The sequence below is a fragment of the Drosophila sechellia genome, chromosome 2L, assembly GCF_004382195.2.
Source record: "Drosophila sechellia strain sech25 chromosome 2L, ASM438219v1, whole genome shotgun sequence".
Taxonomy (NCBI): Eukaryota; Metazoa; Arthropoda; class Insecta; order Diptera; family Drosophilidae; genus Drosophila; species Drosophila sechellia.
In genome coordinates this window covers 22,376,433-22,392,305 of record NC_045949.1, presented here as the reverse complement: position 1 = coordinate 22,392,305, position 15,873 = coordinate 22,376,433, and the positions used below count along the sequence as shown (strand labels likewise).

The window sequence follows — 15,873 nt, the reverse complement described above, 5'->3', positions numbered from 1 at the left end:
AATGCATCACTACATTGCAAAATATTTATGCCTGGAATTAAGTACAGGTTCACATCGGGGTCACATTCCCTTTTGCCTGGCGTAAGTCCCTCTGTCATAATTCCCGTGCAACGCATCTGTGAGCACTCCCTAAAAAGCATCTTTAAGCATTCACTGAAATCCGAGACAATTATACGAGAATATGTATATTTCAATACTTTCGTAAAAATTTCTTAGGATTGTTTCTGGATATTTTCCAGAATCATGTATCGGAAAGACTGTTATTGAGTATAAAATATAACAAACAAAACCCGCGTTAATAAATATATCATTGTTTATTTTGCTGAACTAAAAGTCCATTAATTTCTGAATTCCCTGTATTGGAAATAATATAATAATCAAAATATAATAATCAAAATACAAAGACGCAAATATGTACCTGATTTATGCTGTTAAACCAAAAACATAATGGTAAACATAATTTGAAAAGAAAGGAAAAGATAAGGAAAACATAAATTCAAATGAAATATAACAATCAATATGATTCGCGGTTTTTTGCAATTTCAGAAAATGTACGTATATATTGTTACTATGGGACGCTGGGACAAACACGAAATGTGATTATGGTGCTATTATTGTTACCGCAACTGTATGTGAGTACATGGATGTTCCACGACTAATAAAAATATGAAAAAACACGGGTTGCACTGCACCTTTTTCTTTTGAATCTGTACGCGTAATCTTAACCTTCTGGCTTTAATAGTTCCTTAGATCTCGACGTTCATACGGACAAACAGACTTGGCTAGATCGACTCCGCTATGGATCCTGATCAAGAATATATATACTTAATATGTTCGGAATCGCTTCATTCTGCCTACAAACGTTTCAACAAATCTAGTATACCCTTTTGCTCTACGAGTAACTGGTATAATAAATAAAATTTGACGGATACTCGGTTCTAACATAACATTTAGGATAACATTTCATTTATTTCATTCATTCAGTTTATAACTTAGCATGATATGAACATGAACTGTTCTTCCTCTATTAATACCATAACCAGTGGTCCAGTGGCTTTTTTACCAGTTAATAGTTCCAAAGGACTGTTTTTTGTGACTCTATTGGCCGTGCAATTCATAGCCAACTGAACTTAATGTAAAGCTACCAGCCATGACCTCTTTCTCGTCCCTACAGCTGTTAGCATAGCCTTCAAAGAACTGCGGTCGCTATCAACCGACTCGGAACACCAAAAATGCACAAATGCATAAATATGCCTCAACGCAGCTGTTAGTGTCGAGGCAGAATGTGTTATGCAGAAGAACGTACTTAGCGTCTTTACGAATTATCACATATTCTTTGATGTCATTCTTACCACTTAATTTGCCGCTGCATATCTACATATGCTGATATGCTGATATGCACTGTGTGCCGTGGTATGGAGACTTTCAGTATGGAATGCAATTCCATTTCGACTTTGCCTGAGGTTGACTGACAATTTACATGTAATGCAATTCTCCACAAATTTTCGCACGTATTTGGACATATTTTGAAACCAATATTGCGTGCATATCCAAGGTCTTTTTCCAACCCAAGTGCATGATCGCTTCAGGGACATGGTTAACATGGACCCCCAGAATGCTCGCGGTATTACTGGCAGGCACCTATTTCGGCCATTTCTCTGTATCTTTCGATGCAGTTGTTGTTCATGTTATAGGAAACGCCAGCACTGGCTATCTAGTGCTGCATATCGTCGTTAAGTCTAATAAAAGTCTCCTTCTTTGTGCTACGATCAAAATATCATCGATATAAACTGATAATCGACTAAATGTAGAACTCGGCTATTTGGAGTACCATTTAATGCAACCTTTCAATGTTTCTGCAAGTTCAGCTTTTCATTTCTTTTTTCATTTTACTCGCCAATATCTATCGATATCCCAGAAAAATTATTGTTTTCGCGTTCGCACAAGCTGATTAACGGGTATCTGATAGTCGGGGAACGCGACTACAGCATTCTCTATTGTTTTTCTTTTAATAGGGAACACTCAGCTCCTGAATCAGAAAAATATGGATCGGATGGATGGATGGACCCATTTGGTAGATCTTTATAGTTCGCATGTAATATTGGCTGCCTTCGTGTCTACACCCATTTTGATTCTTATGGCCTGGTTTGCCATAAACTTCCCAGTCGAACCCAGTTCAAATGGGTATTTACTACGATCGGCGTGCAGCTGTCTGTCGCAAATTAATCAACTCCAACTTTAGAGGGTGGTGACCGAGAGGTAAAAGCTGCCATCCCCGCATTTGAGCCGCAATTAATATCAACAAAACAAAAATTAGCATCAAGCCACGTAGTGCTTAAACAAATTTTTCACCGCGATCTGTGAATTTTTTCCAACGTTGAAAGCTTGCCAAGATCAGGGCGTTCTGAGTTGCTCTTAATCAAAAGTCGTCACATATATATATACCCGTTACTCGTAGAGTAAAAAGTATGTAACAGGCAGAAGGAAGCGTTTCCGACTATATGAAGTATATATTGACGTATTTGCGCCACCCAAACCAGCCAATACTTTATTTCGAAGAACTATAAACAATAAGGCACTTAATTGTTTTAATAATCGTTTTAATAAAATATTAGGCAATCCAATAAGTCCAATAACATTTAAACAATACAAACCTACGTGAATAAATATTTGAAATAAAAACTATAATAAGTGAAACAAGTTAAAATAAAATATACAAACATAAGGGAATTATAATTCGAAATAAAAACTACAAGAAGTTAAAATAAAATAAAACTAGAACAAAATACAATATTTACAATTTACAAAATTTTAAATATTAGTTTTGAAATTCTAAGAGATTATACCCCAAAAACTCTCGGTAAACTTTGACTTTTATAAATAAAAACAAACAAAAAATATAATAAATAAATACAAAATAAGAATGGCACAACCAATAATTGACAACACCCTCTCTGAAGGCCGTCGCCGGCTAAAAGACATCATGCCCTTCAAGGGTGATCCAGAAACGCTCCACACCTTCGTCAGCAGCATGGACTACGTAATTTCACTCTACCAAACCAATAATGGGCGACAACAGAGGATTCTACTTGGAGCCATCGAAAGGAACTTGGATTGGCCAACCCTCAAATTCAGACTAATCTCAGAATGTAAGCCCCAAACACCGAACTACAAACTACTGGAGAACTTCAGGGAGACACCTTACAAAGGAAATCTAAGAGCATTCTGCGGAGAAGAGGAAAACGACGTCAATTGTTGGTTTCGAAATTACACCTGGAATGTTACCAGCCGGACTTTCTAACTTATATTCAGGCTGTTAAAGACTCTATTAAGATACTGATAAGGAAACTGCCAATACAATTATTTACTATCTTAGCTCATCACGATATTACAGACTTAAGATCTTTGTTACTATTGTTGTTTGTTGAAAAGGTGCTCCAAGTGTGGAACACTGACAACCATATTGGGAAGATCCTAATCTTCACCCAAACTCAGCGCATTGAGAGCAAAGGCCGAAAAGAGTAAACGCGAAATAAAAATCTTGAGCCGAGCGTCCGAACACGAAGAAGTTTTATTTGAAACTGAAACTGATACACATAAAAATGTTAGCTTCATGCGGCTGCTTATTTACTAATATATATACATACATACAGTTCATGTGTATGTATGTATGTTCTCATACAAAATTACATATGCACTGTGGAAATGGCCTATATTCAACACACATGGCGGCATTGCCTATATTCAACAGCCTTCCTCAATGCCAACATGTTTACAAAAATTAAAACAAATTTAACATTTTCATAAACCCATTATGCTTTCCCTTTGAAAGATTCTTTGTCATAATGTCTGCTATCACCTCATTCGTAGAAGTGTACTCTAACACAACGTGACCCTCTTTCAAGACTTCTCTAATGAAATGATATTGAATGTCGATGTGCTTCGTCCTAGAGTGATGAACCGGGTTCTTCGCTAAGTGCTGCGCACTCAGGTTGTCGCCATGCATAACCGTCGGGGTCTTCAGATCACCGCATCCGATCTCCACTATTAGCCTTCGTAAAGCTATAGCTTCCTTGCAAGCCGTGGTCAGAGCCATATACTCGGCTTCAGTACTGCTCAACGCCACGCTCTGCTGCTTCTCGGACCTCCATGATACTGGTCCGCCAGACAGGAAAAACACATACCCTGTGTATGACTTTCGGTCCAAACGGTCGCCTCCCCAATCTGCATCCACAAAGCCGGTAAATGCCTGACCGCACTTTTGATAATGCAGCTTGACGTCCACAGTTGACGCCAAGTACCGGAGGATATGCTTCACAGCCACCATGTGCTCAGAAAGCGGGTCCTGGTTCCTCTGAGCCAACTTCGCCACCGAATGTAGTATGTCTGGTCTGGTTGTAAGCCCAAGCCACATTAGCTCACCAATTGTAGACTGATACTGCCCTGCGTCGACCTTCTGGCACTGCTCACCCGAGCACACCACTTGATGCCCTGCATCTAAAGGTGTCGTCGCTGGTCTACAGTTCTCGCTGCCATAGGCCCGCAATAGTTCCTTGATATATTGCGAATGGCCCAAAGTGATTTCTCCAAGGTCGCCATCTCGTTGCACTTCCATGCCTAAGAACAAATGGAGTGGACCCTTGTCCGTGCACTCGAAAGACTCTGAAATCTTGGCTTTCAGATCCTCCAAATCTTCTTTTGATTGGCACGCTAGAATTAAATCATCAACATATACTAAGATGAGCATCAGATTACCTTGACCACTTTGCTGATAAAGACATGGTTCATGATTACAGGCCTTAAATCCCACGTCTTTTAGAACACCGTCGAGCTTGGAGTTCCATTCTCTGCCTGACTGCTTCAAGCCGTATATTGCCTTCCTTAGCAATAACACCTGGTCGGGATTAGCAGCATCTGTGTACCCTTGGGGCTGCTTCATGTACACAGTATCCTTTAGCTCGCTATTTAAGTACGCCGTGCATACGTCCATGTGATGCAAGTACAATTGCATCTCTGCTGCCAATGCCAAAATGAGCCTCACACTCTCGAGCCTGCACACGGGTGAAAAAGTCTCGAAGTAGTCCACTCCGAACTTCTGCGAACACCCCTTTGCTACTAGTCGTGCCTTGAAGCGCTCAATTCTACCAAAGACGTCTCGTTTCAGGGAATACACCCACTTGCAAGCCACACACCGGCGATTTCTTGGTAAATCAGCCAGCTTCCATGTCTCATTTGCAAGTAGCGCCTTGTACTCCAGGCCCATTGCCTCTTCCCACTTTGCAGAATACTGCGAATTGATGGCCTCCTCATAGGACTTGGGAATTTCGACGTCGCTAGCCATCAACACGCCAAGTACATTGTATTGCTTCTTCGGGCGCCCTGGTCTGCCCGTCCGAACAATCTTTGGCCGTCCAGGCCCCACATGTACTTCAGCTTCTTCTGCCTCAGCTGCACTCTCATAGTCGTCGCTGCTGCCCACGGGTTCTGTATCTACACCTTCCCGTGCATTCGAATCACTCTGCGGCTCCGGGTCATCAGTTGCGGGAAACTGGAACTCAATGGTATTTCCATGATTTACCAAACTACCAGACTCATCAAAAAGATCTCGCTTCTCGATCACACACCGCTTCTCTTTGTCAAACAGACGGTACCCCTTAGCCCCTTAGCTTGAATATCCAATCATACGATATTCCTTTCCTTTGGATTCGAATTTGCCTTTATGGACTCCTTTGTCCAATGCCACTGCTATGGCACCAAAAACCCTCAAGTGGCTCACTGCTGGTATTTTTCCGGTCCACTCTTCCATAGGGGTTTTGCTTTGTAATGCTGTGCTCGTTGATCGGTTCCTAGATACACCGCAGTGTTTATCGCCTCAGCCCATAGAGCCTCACCCAACTCCGATTGCAGCAACATGCACCTAGCCATTTCTACTAGCGTGCGGTTGGCTCGTTCTGCAACTCCATTTTGTTGGGGAGTGTGTGGAACAGTCAGCTGTCTAGCGATCCCATGTGCCTTTAAATAGTCATCAAAAACATTATTGACGAACTCACCACCATTATCGCTCCGGATACATTTTATCTTTCTACCTGTTTGTCGCTCGACCAGTTTCTTAAGCTCGACAAACTTAGTGAAGACCTCGTCCTTCTTCCGCAAGAAATATACAAAAATCAGCCTGGACTTGTCGTCTATGAAAGTGTGAAAGTACTTTGATCCAGCAAGTGACGGTGTGCTAAATGGCCCGCACAGGTCTGAATGGATCATATCCAACAGCTCCTCAGCTCTGCTCCTCATTGTCTTCGGAAATGGTTGCACATGGATTTTTGCTAGCATGCACGTCTTGCATACTGCGTCTGGTTTGAAAACGACCTTTTCAACACCGTACACCATCTTCTTCCTCACCATCTCCTGTAGGCTGCTTGTATTCAAATGGCCATACCTTTTATGCCATAGTGAACCATCAGCATCAACGGCCGCAAAACAACTGTTATGTTTCCCTTGAAACATATACAAGTTACCAGCTCTCATTACACGCAGTATTCGCTCGCCTTCCTGAATGACGTCAGCGTGATGTGGTCCAAAATTGACAAAACATTTATACTGAGCTGCACGGCTGACTGACATAAAGTTGCCGTTCAAATCTGGGACGAAGAGTACGTTATTCAATACCAGAGTACATAAATCAGTCTTCAGCTTCACTCTTCCTATGCCCTTTGGTAGTAGGAATCCATTTCCAGCAAGACTAATTTTTTCAGTGTGCTCTTCATACTCAGTAAAAACACTTCTGTCACAGCACATGTGACTGGTAGCCCGGCTATCGAGACACCACTGTGTTTTGCCAAAACCACCACCATCCAGCGCATTTAACAAGGAGCATTGTTTTTGTGTCGCGCTCTCTTTGTTTACTTTCTCGCGACGACAGTTCGCTTTAAAATGCCCACGCTCTCCACAGTTATAACAAACTACGTCTTTCCTCTTCTTTGCGCTCGGCCGAGCTTCTCTCGCCGGCGCCTGTGGCTTATGTACTGCAGTAAATGCCTTTGCGCTCTCCGTTTGTTTTTCTCTCTGCTGCCCCGCTTCTCCCCTTCTCGTGTCTTCCTCGATCAGCTTTATACATAGAGCATCGAAAGGCGGCAGCTCGTCGCGCGTCTCAATGGCGAAAACGAAATTCTCGAAACTCTCTGGAAGGCTCGACAGCAAAACAACACTGCGCAATTTCTCGGTGATACCAATTTCCACCGCATCAAGGGCATCAAAGATTTCCTTAAATTCTTTAATATGTGACGATATACTCTGCCCTTCCAACAAACGTTTGCTCAGCAACTTCTTATACAGCATGACCGTTCGTAACGGCCCTTTCGGCTGGTGGACATCCTGTAAAACTTTCCATGCCTCAGCCGCAGTGAGACACCCTTTTACATAACCAAGTTGCGAAGACTTCACACTCAAGATAATCGTGGCCAATGCTTTTTCATCTTGGGATTGCCAAGCACCTCCAGTATCAACCTCAGGTTTCACGGACTCTCCTGAAACCACCTTCCACAAACATGCGTGCACCAACACTGAACGCATCTGGATGCTCCACGTTTCATAGGAGCCATCCTCCAGCTTATCGATCTGATACAGGTTACTCATTCCGGCAATCTTGGGTAGAATCCAAAATCTAACTCCTGAGTTTCATTACACGTTTCTCCTTTAGGCAGCTCCTAGGGCGCTGGGCCCATAACCTGTTGTTTGTTGAAAAGGTGCTCCAAGTGTGGAACACTGACAACCATATTGGGAAGATCCTAATCTTCACCCAAACTCAGCGCATTGAGAGCAAAGGCCGAAAAGAGTAAACGCGAAATAAAAATCTTGAGCCGAGCGTCCGAACACGAAGAAGTTTTATTTGAAACTGAAACTGATACACATAAAAATTAGCTTCATGCGGCTGCTTATTTACTAATATATATACATACATACAGTTCATGTGTATGTATGTATGTTCTCATACAAAATTACATATGCACTGTGGAAATGGCCTATATTCAACACACATGGCGGCATTGCCTATATTCAACAACTATTGCACAAAATTAGGGAATTTATGAAGAACATATTTATTTTGAATTAAATAAAAATCAAAATAACCGTAATAAAAACTTAAATCTTAATCAGAATTCTAAATCACACAAATTCAATACAAATACCCAAGCTCAACAACGACCAAGTTACCCACAATTTCTCAACCCTTCCAACCTAATTTTAATCGATATATGATAGGCAGATGCCTAACAATCAACCTATTAGTCAGGCAACTAATTAATTCCGACCCAACCCCAATACATGAACACACACAAAACCAATTATTCCAAAAAATCCTTTCCCACTACATCCCGACAAATCCCAAAATCCCCAAATAACATATTTTAAAGGAAATACATACCCTCAACTACAACAACCCTCTACATCTAAAAATACTAACTCCCCTATTACCAAACGACTAAACGACTAAGACCTTTGTTACTGTACAATTTCAACCTAATTATTTTGAACAATCATGAATTATGACCACAATCAATACCAAAATCATGGATGGATCATCACCAACCCGTCAAAATTAATGATGAACAAAATCAAAATAACTGTGAACCAAACTGAACAAAACGAGTACTAAATGCCTTAGGATCTATACAAATTAAAATATATTTTGTCTTCCTATTCAAAATACTAGATGTGAAGTTTTAACATCAAATGGTCCTATTACGTTGAAAAGCATGATTATCTTACCCAGCAATAGTATTTTAAAAATAAATCAACCATTTCTGTACGCGGTTTGTCTTATAATTTTAATTATAATCGGAAGAAAATTGTTGAAAAATGGACAATCAGTTATAAATTACAAAAATAGTACAGTTACCCTTTTTGATAAAACACACAATTTAATTACATCAGAATCGGAAAGAACCAAATATTTTTATATTCAAAAGACACCAGAACCAATTGATAACTCAAATCAGGAATGAATAAAAAAGGAATGTTTTTCACAGTTTCGATTAGATCATCAGGAGGAAAATTTAAAGTTTAAAGTTGGCTTAATAAATAAATTTAAAAATATTCAATATAAAAAGGAGACAAATTAACTTTTACAAATACCATTGATAACGTAATAGGTACAACACATAGCCCCCCAATTTATTTAAAACAGTACCCTCTTGCTCAAACTCACGAAATTGAAGTCGGTTATGGTTATGTTACATCAGTTTTCCCACTAAACTAGCAGGTACTTCCAAAGTTAGTAGATGTAAAGCCTTCATATTGAGCGTTGAATAGAAAACCCGCTCACAAACCGCCGAAAACTGCCACGCCCCCATTTTTGGTATTGTTTTTATTGATCCTGACTAGGAATATATATTATTTATATGGTCGGAATCGGTTCCTCGTACATGCTACATACTTTTCTACGAGTAGCGGGTATGAAAACAATTGTTCTCCAACAAACAACTATTTGATATTTATATATATTTATATTATATATATATATATATATTATATTTATATTCTTTATATGAATGTATCCTTAACTCCATTTTAACTTCAGACTGATATCAATATACCCTTGGTAAGGGTATGAAAAAGATTCACCGCAATCATTTTTTCTAAACCATTATTTCGTAATGACCGCGGCTAAAGTTTCAGACTTAGGTATGCTTAAGAAGTTATTTATATAATGTTAAATCTTTTACAATATACTCTTTTACTAAACGACTAGTGAATTAAATATGCGCGTACAGCAACGAGTCTCTTAAAAAATAATCTGTTACAGCCTTAGTGCTTTCCAAGGGCGAATGGATCACTGCTGGAGGTCTTTACGTAGAAAACGCCTTCTTTATGAATCGAAGGCTCACCCGCCATCTGGATGGATTGTCGCTGGCTATGATCGCACTGCCACCTTCCATTGTCTCGGATGCAAGGGGTCCCCCAGAATCCCAAAGGCGAATTGATGGACTCGGCGAACATCTGATATGATCGAATATGGGAGCAACCTAGGTAGTAGCAACTAAGCTGATAGGCTCCATAGTTTGGATAAAAGGTGGCACTCCCTGTAGGACGGCGAAAACCAAAGTTAGCACTCGTATGCATGGACTCCACATACTTTGCATCGCTAGGATCTATCCGAAATTCAGTTCCGCGTTGACGGAACTTTGGACCTGCGGGATCCAAAGCAAATATTGTATTTACTTGAATCGGTTTCAAACGTTTCCCGGCAGAACCAGCGATCTGAGCTCCCAGTGAGTGACCAATAAGATACATGCTGTCGAGGTCAGCTCCAAACTGACGATTGAGGTTCCTTATAAATTGGGCCAACTCAGCTCCAAAGGTCTCTATGAGCTTCACCACCGAAAAGTAGTTTAAGTTGGCTGAGCTCGCGCTCCAATCGACTACGATCACATTGTACTCCCCTTTTTTTAGGTATGCATTCTTCACATCCCGATTGAAAGAGCCACGCGACTGGCTCATCCAACCGTGTATCATCAATCGTGTGGGCAGAGAAGCATTAAAGCCACAATGCCTCCATTTGCGCTCGATTGAGAAATCCACCTCCCTGCCACACTCAGGGAACTCCCTCTTAAAGAGATAGAAGTGCATGCGAAGTTTCTTGCTGCCAAATGGATTTAGGTTACTTGCTATCTTCTTTATAAAGGGTAGGTCCAGAAACTTTCCGATTCCCCGCGATTCGCTGAGATCCTTGTCACAAGTGTTCCAGACGTAATGCTTAGCCTCCTCATACTCATCATCCAGGCTTGCCAATATATCATCCTCTTCCGGCTCCGTTGAGATATCTGATCGCTGGCCTAAGCCATAGGGGGTATCATCGAGGTTCGGTACAGCATTCATGAACTCGCCCATCTCAGCATCGTAATCGTCCATGACTCCATTGGTTTTTGGCATTCTCATACCTTAAAGCTTTATTAAGAGGCGACACAATTCTTTGCCAATTTAAATAAACTCACCTATTGTAGCCACAGACAGCCATAACGCAAAAAGATGTGTCCGCATCATTAGTAAACTTATTGAATCAGCTGCAGCTATAGAAGCTTTCCATCCAAATGGCTTTTGCACTTTGTGGATCTGTTCGATCAGGCTAAGGGGCTTTATATGCTCCAATAGCTCGATGCATTCTGGGTTTTGATAGACTATGTCTCGAGACAACCCCAGTACGTCATAGCTGGGCAGCGCCAAGTAATGGAAACGCTCAAGCGACTCAGATCGGCAGCCCGCCCGAACAGAGGAGGAGTTGTAATAGAGTGCTCAGGGGGCTGCAAGGAGCAAAAGCAAAAGCAAAAATGAGATTTAGATACATTTCAAATAAAGAACATATGTATTTCATATTAATACCAACACACAAATTTAGCACAAACCAGATATGTATGTATAAGCTGGCCATAAAACCCCCCAGTTAAACCCCATAAGTCAGCCCCTGATTGAGAATTGCCCATCTCGTGCATGGCATCGCCCGTATTCTAAAACAGACGCGTTTATTCCCACTGAAACGTGTTTAGTGTTTAGTTCGAGTGACCGGTTCTACATATATGTATGAACTTTATGACGATGCACTGCACCGAGTTGTAACAGACCCAAAAGGCGCGGCAAATTCTCGGCGCCACCGGAAAGGTTAAACGCTTTATTTACACCTGATTTTAATTATCAGCTTGTTGTTTACAACCAATAGTTTTACCATACATTATCTTTACATTGCGTTTGTAAGTGTAGTATACAGATAAGGCGAAAGTAAAAGTGAAGTCCAAGTCGTTTAAAATGCTTTGCAAAAATCGTTCCTAATCCGATGAAGTGGAAGCTTAGGACCAACAGGCAGTTACGAGTAACGCCACATGGCGCTTTGGCAGATCAAGTATATTAGCATTTCCTGGGGAAAAAGGCAAGACTAAGTAGGGGACTAAAGCAAACCTGCAAAGGATTGGTTTGGTGAATTTCCGATTTGGCACGCTAATCAAGGAACAACTCTTTTTCGACCGTTCTATTAAAGCTTAAAATTGAAGGCAGTTATCGTGATCTTTGTACAAGTACAATCCATTAATAAGGAATTGTATGATCGTGTGAGGCTTTAATGGATGGATGGATTATTCTGCCGGTAAGTTTTTCCCTTGTTACAAATATTTTAATGTCTTTTGGACCAAAGCGTTTTGTTTCATTCAGCAAAATGAGTTTTATTCAGCGGGACTTGTTTTATGTGGTTGTAGCTTTCGAAACTAACAAAAAATCGTGTTGTCTCCTTAATACCGTAAAATGTAAGTCGTCTTACTAAAATATTTTTGTGATAAAATCATAATTTTAAAAGGGGATTTAAAGTGAATACAGCAAAAGGCATTCATGAAATATACTTCATTTTGTAGCTTATGTAATTCATGTTTAGATAGTTATTAGATGGTAATTAATGATAGTAGTTAGATAGTAATTAAAAAGTGCACAAAATATATGTGCTAATAGTCGAGCATCGTTCCTTCCACGTATATGAATTCATGGGTGGCGTTTACATCGTTAAAACGCCGTATCACTTAATTTTTGTATTTGTATTATTTTAACTGCCTTAGCACTAGTATTCGTATAATTGATTACCCTAGTGTGCGATTTGTCAACACTCACATCAAGTATCATATATAAATATATATATATATCGATTAAATTACATTTAAAGTATATTACTGTCCTTAAAATGTCCGCGGAAATCGAGGAATTGCTAAAACGCTACCAAAACTACCCCAATGTTACTGGCATCATTATTTTGGACCCGTTCGCTATCCCAATCAAGACCACCATGGAGTACACCTTGACCGTGCATTACGCGGCCCTGATCAGCACCTTAACTTATAAGGCGGCCAAAATGATTACTAATTTGGATGCTAGCAATGAGCTAGTGACAATACGTCTGCGCACCAAGGTCCACGAGGTGATTGTGCTGCCCTCCGAGAACTACATCATTATTGTAGTGCAAAATCCAGGCACCTAAATCATTGTATTAAACCATGTACTATTCTTTTTCGCTGAATGTATTTGCCCTTATAAAGTTTTAATTAAAGTTAAGAAAGCGTCTGGTCCAATTGCGCATCTTTGGTGATGTAAAATATACGACTTGGCCCTCCCTGGCTTGGCGTTAATTGCTCTAGATAAATACGCGGCGCGTCGCTATAATTACGACAGACCGATTACGAGCCGCACTTAATTGTCCGCCGTAAAGTGTTTGCCGGTATCTCTAATCCGGCCAAAGAAGATCTCACTCCCGCTGGCTTAAAAACGGTATCCAGCTCGATTTTAATTATTCGGCGACGTTCTCACTCTGTGCAGTTTGCATATTCATTGCTTTTTCCTACGGAGGGAAGGACGTATTGTCCGGGCTTGCATTGCTTTGATTACCGTTATGGCGATTTTACAGACTTTATCCGTGTCCTTACCCCGCAGGAACTTTGGCTGCAATGGACTAGATAAGGTATCCGGATCGCTTATAAAAAAGTGCCAGAAAGTGCCAAAAGACTACCACAAACATGTAATGTTCACAATTTTGAAAAATGCATGCACTCTGTCTCTGTATCTGACTATTGTCCTTAAAGTTCTATCAATATTTACATTACATTACATTACATTACAATTTTTTTATTTTGTTATTCCCTTTGAAATTTTCCATCGATATGCGATATAGTAGCCATCAGCCAGTCGTTTGACAGTGAACACTAAATATCCATGTAAGGGTATACAATTAAGATATAATATGGTATTACCATTGTAATTATTCTGTCTTGGGTAAAAGGGTGTACGAGGTCGTTGGATAGTATGTAGCAGAAAGAAGGAAGCTGCGATGCAATGGCAAGGATTGCAAAAAAATAATCTAACGACAGCAAACGTAAGTATTTTTTCAATATTAAGAGAAGTAGATACTGCTGTAGCAACGGTGCTGTGGTGATTGCGATTAAATAACCGGACGTCATGTTATTATTTCATTACTCAATTTAAGGATATCAAGACTAACGAACTAACTTATAACTTTGATGAAAATATAAATAAAACAAGAGAGACTGCTGTAGTCGACTTCCCCGACTATCAGATACCTGTTATTCAGCTAGATATATTGGTGAATAAAATGAGAAAAAGGTACAAAAAATAGTTAAAAGTGTGGGCGTGTCACAAGTACTTGCGAAAAAGGACTCAAGTTATATAGCATCAAATTATATATCTTGTCATTCCTGGAAAATATACAGTTCTGACCTGGTTCCTAAATTGGTCCTGGATACATGGTCGAAGAAAATATTTTATAAAAAACGGAAGCCAATTAAAAAACGTTCATTCCCTCACTAACTGTGTAGGAATATCAAATTTACATATATCTATTGGGATCATCATCTAAAGCTGATAAAAAAAGTAAGACGATAAGCTAAAAAACTTTAAGGAACGAATAATTGAGAACAACGAATGTTATGAAATAAATAATAATAAATTAACATTCAGAAGATATAAACAGCTGGATATATATTAATTATATTTGAATATGAAATATATAAATATATATGATTTGAATATATATATTTGAAAATTGAATGAGTTTATATTTGGAATATGTAAAACATGCAAAAATATAAAAAAATGTATTATCCTAAAATGTAAAAGCTCGAAGAGTTGGAGAATCAAATGATGAAATAAAACAAAAACAGCACAGCGTAGGCTTCATCAGAATCTGCATTCTTAATCTATAAGTTTCAAAGTTTCTGGATCTCGACGTTCATACAGACTGACAGACGGCAAGTAAACACTCGGCTAGTGATCCTATTCCATAATATATATACTTTTTAGGCTAAGTAATATGTGGGTGAAAATATTAATTCTACATAAATAAAATACAAATTTTAATAATTTAAATTTTATTCCTTTTTCATCACTTTATCTATGGAAAAAGTGACATTTGACTTTGTACACCTCCCAGGCATTTTATGAGTTTTTTCCAGTTTCATTTCAGGTTTCGGACTGTAAACATCTCTAAAAAAATTGTAAAAATTTTATAAGAAATCCAAGTCAAATATTTTGTTCAAAATTTGTAGTCATGGAATACGGAAATGGTATGCAATACGATGGTTATAGCCAAGGTGGCGAGGTAAGTACACAGCAAGTTTTTTTGATGTGCCCAAACAATCTTTGCTTTTAAAGGGCTTTGAAATGTTGTACAACCAAACGAGCAGTGGCCAAGGATATAGCCAGCAGCAGAGTAATTGCGGACAAGGATCTTCAAATTTTAATGGTGGATCTGCATCGCTTGGTGGTCCTGGGTATCGCAGTCCCTTGCGATACACAAAAATGCTTCGTGAAATGAACTCTCGAAACGGGCTTTAGTATGTATATGTACAATATATTCCTCGAATTCTTGTAGCTCTTTTTAGCTCTCCAATGGAACAGCAGAGGAGCAGTGGGCAAGGCGACTACTATAATACATTGCCCGGCCTTGGCGGCCCAGAAGGTCAAGCTTACCATTCGCGGGGCAATGGTAATCCATACTACTAAAGTAAACCCATGCACTTCGTAGCAATTGTTGATATAATTTAATAAAAGAAATTTTGAAATGTGCGAGTTTTGGGTGGATAGAAATTTACAAGATTAATGAAAATATGAAAAAAGGTGTGGGCGTGTCAGTTTTGTGCGGTTTTTGGACGTTAGAGTGGGCGTGACAACCTGGGTCAAAAAACTTGAGCTGCGTCTTTGTCCCTACAATCTCATACGGACAGACGGACAGACGGACAGACAGGCATGGTCAGATCGTTTCGGCTATTAGTCCTGATCAAGAATATATATAATTTATAAAGTCGGAAATGCTTCCTTCTGCCTGTTACAACGAAT

At 39.6% G+C, this 15,873-nt stretch overlaps 3 protein-coding genes across 4 annotated transcripts; 2 read left to right on the top strand and 1 right to left on the bottom strand.

Moving 5' to 3' along the window:
- Positions 1–9,481: 9,481 nt before the first annotated feature.
- Positions 9,482–11,486, bottom strand: LOC6619333 (pancreatic lipase-related protein 2). The gene is made up of 3 exons (XM_002043514.2): positions 11,444–11,486; positions 10,992–11,288; positions 9,482–10,937 (listed from the first exon to the last, which is right to left on the bottom strand). Exons 1-3 carry the CDS (start codon positions 11,484–11,486, stop codon positions 9,805–9,807), a joined length of 1,473 nt encoding a protein of 490 aa, XP_002043550.2. The 3' UTR covers positions 9,482–9,804.
- A 984-nt stretch (positions 11,487–12,470) lies between these two features.
- Positions 12,471–13,576, top strand: LOC6619332 (dynein light chain roadblock-type 2). Its single transcript, XM_032723028.1, has one exon. The coding sequence runs from the start codon at positions 12,713–12,715 to the stop codon at positions 13,004–13,006; it is 294 nt and encodes a 97-aa protein (XP_032578919.1). The 5' UTR covers positions 12,471–12,712; the 3' UTR covers positions 13,007–13,576.
- Positions 13,577–14,990: 1,414 nt separating this feature from the next.
- On the top strand, positions 14,991–15,603 carry LOC6619331. 2 transcript variants are annotated; one of them, XM_032723018.1, is made up of 3 exons: positions 14,991–15,136; positions 15,190–15,371; positions 15,420–15,603. In XM_032723018.1, the coding sequence occupies exons 1-3, from the start codon at positions 15,086–15,088 to the stop codon at positions 15,538–15,540; spliced, it is 354 nt and encodes a 117-aa protein (XP_032578909.1). In that variant the 5' UTR covers positions 14,991–15,085; the 3' UTR covers positions 15,541–15,603. The 2 variants fall into 2 exon arrangements, with proteins under 2 accessions (XP_032578909.1, XP_002043548.1); XM_002043512.2 differs by having other exon boundaries at positions 15,436–15,562.
- Positions 15,604–15,873: the final 270 nt, after the last annotated feature.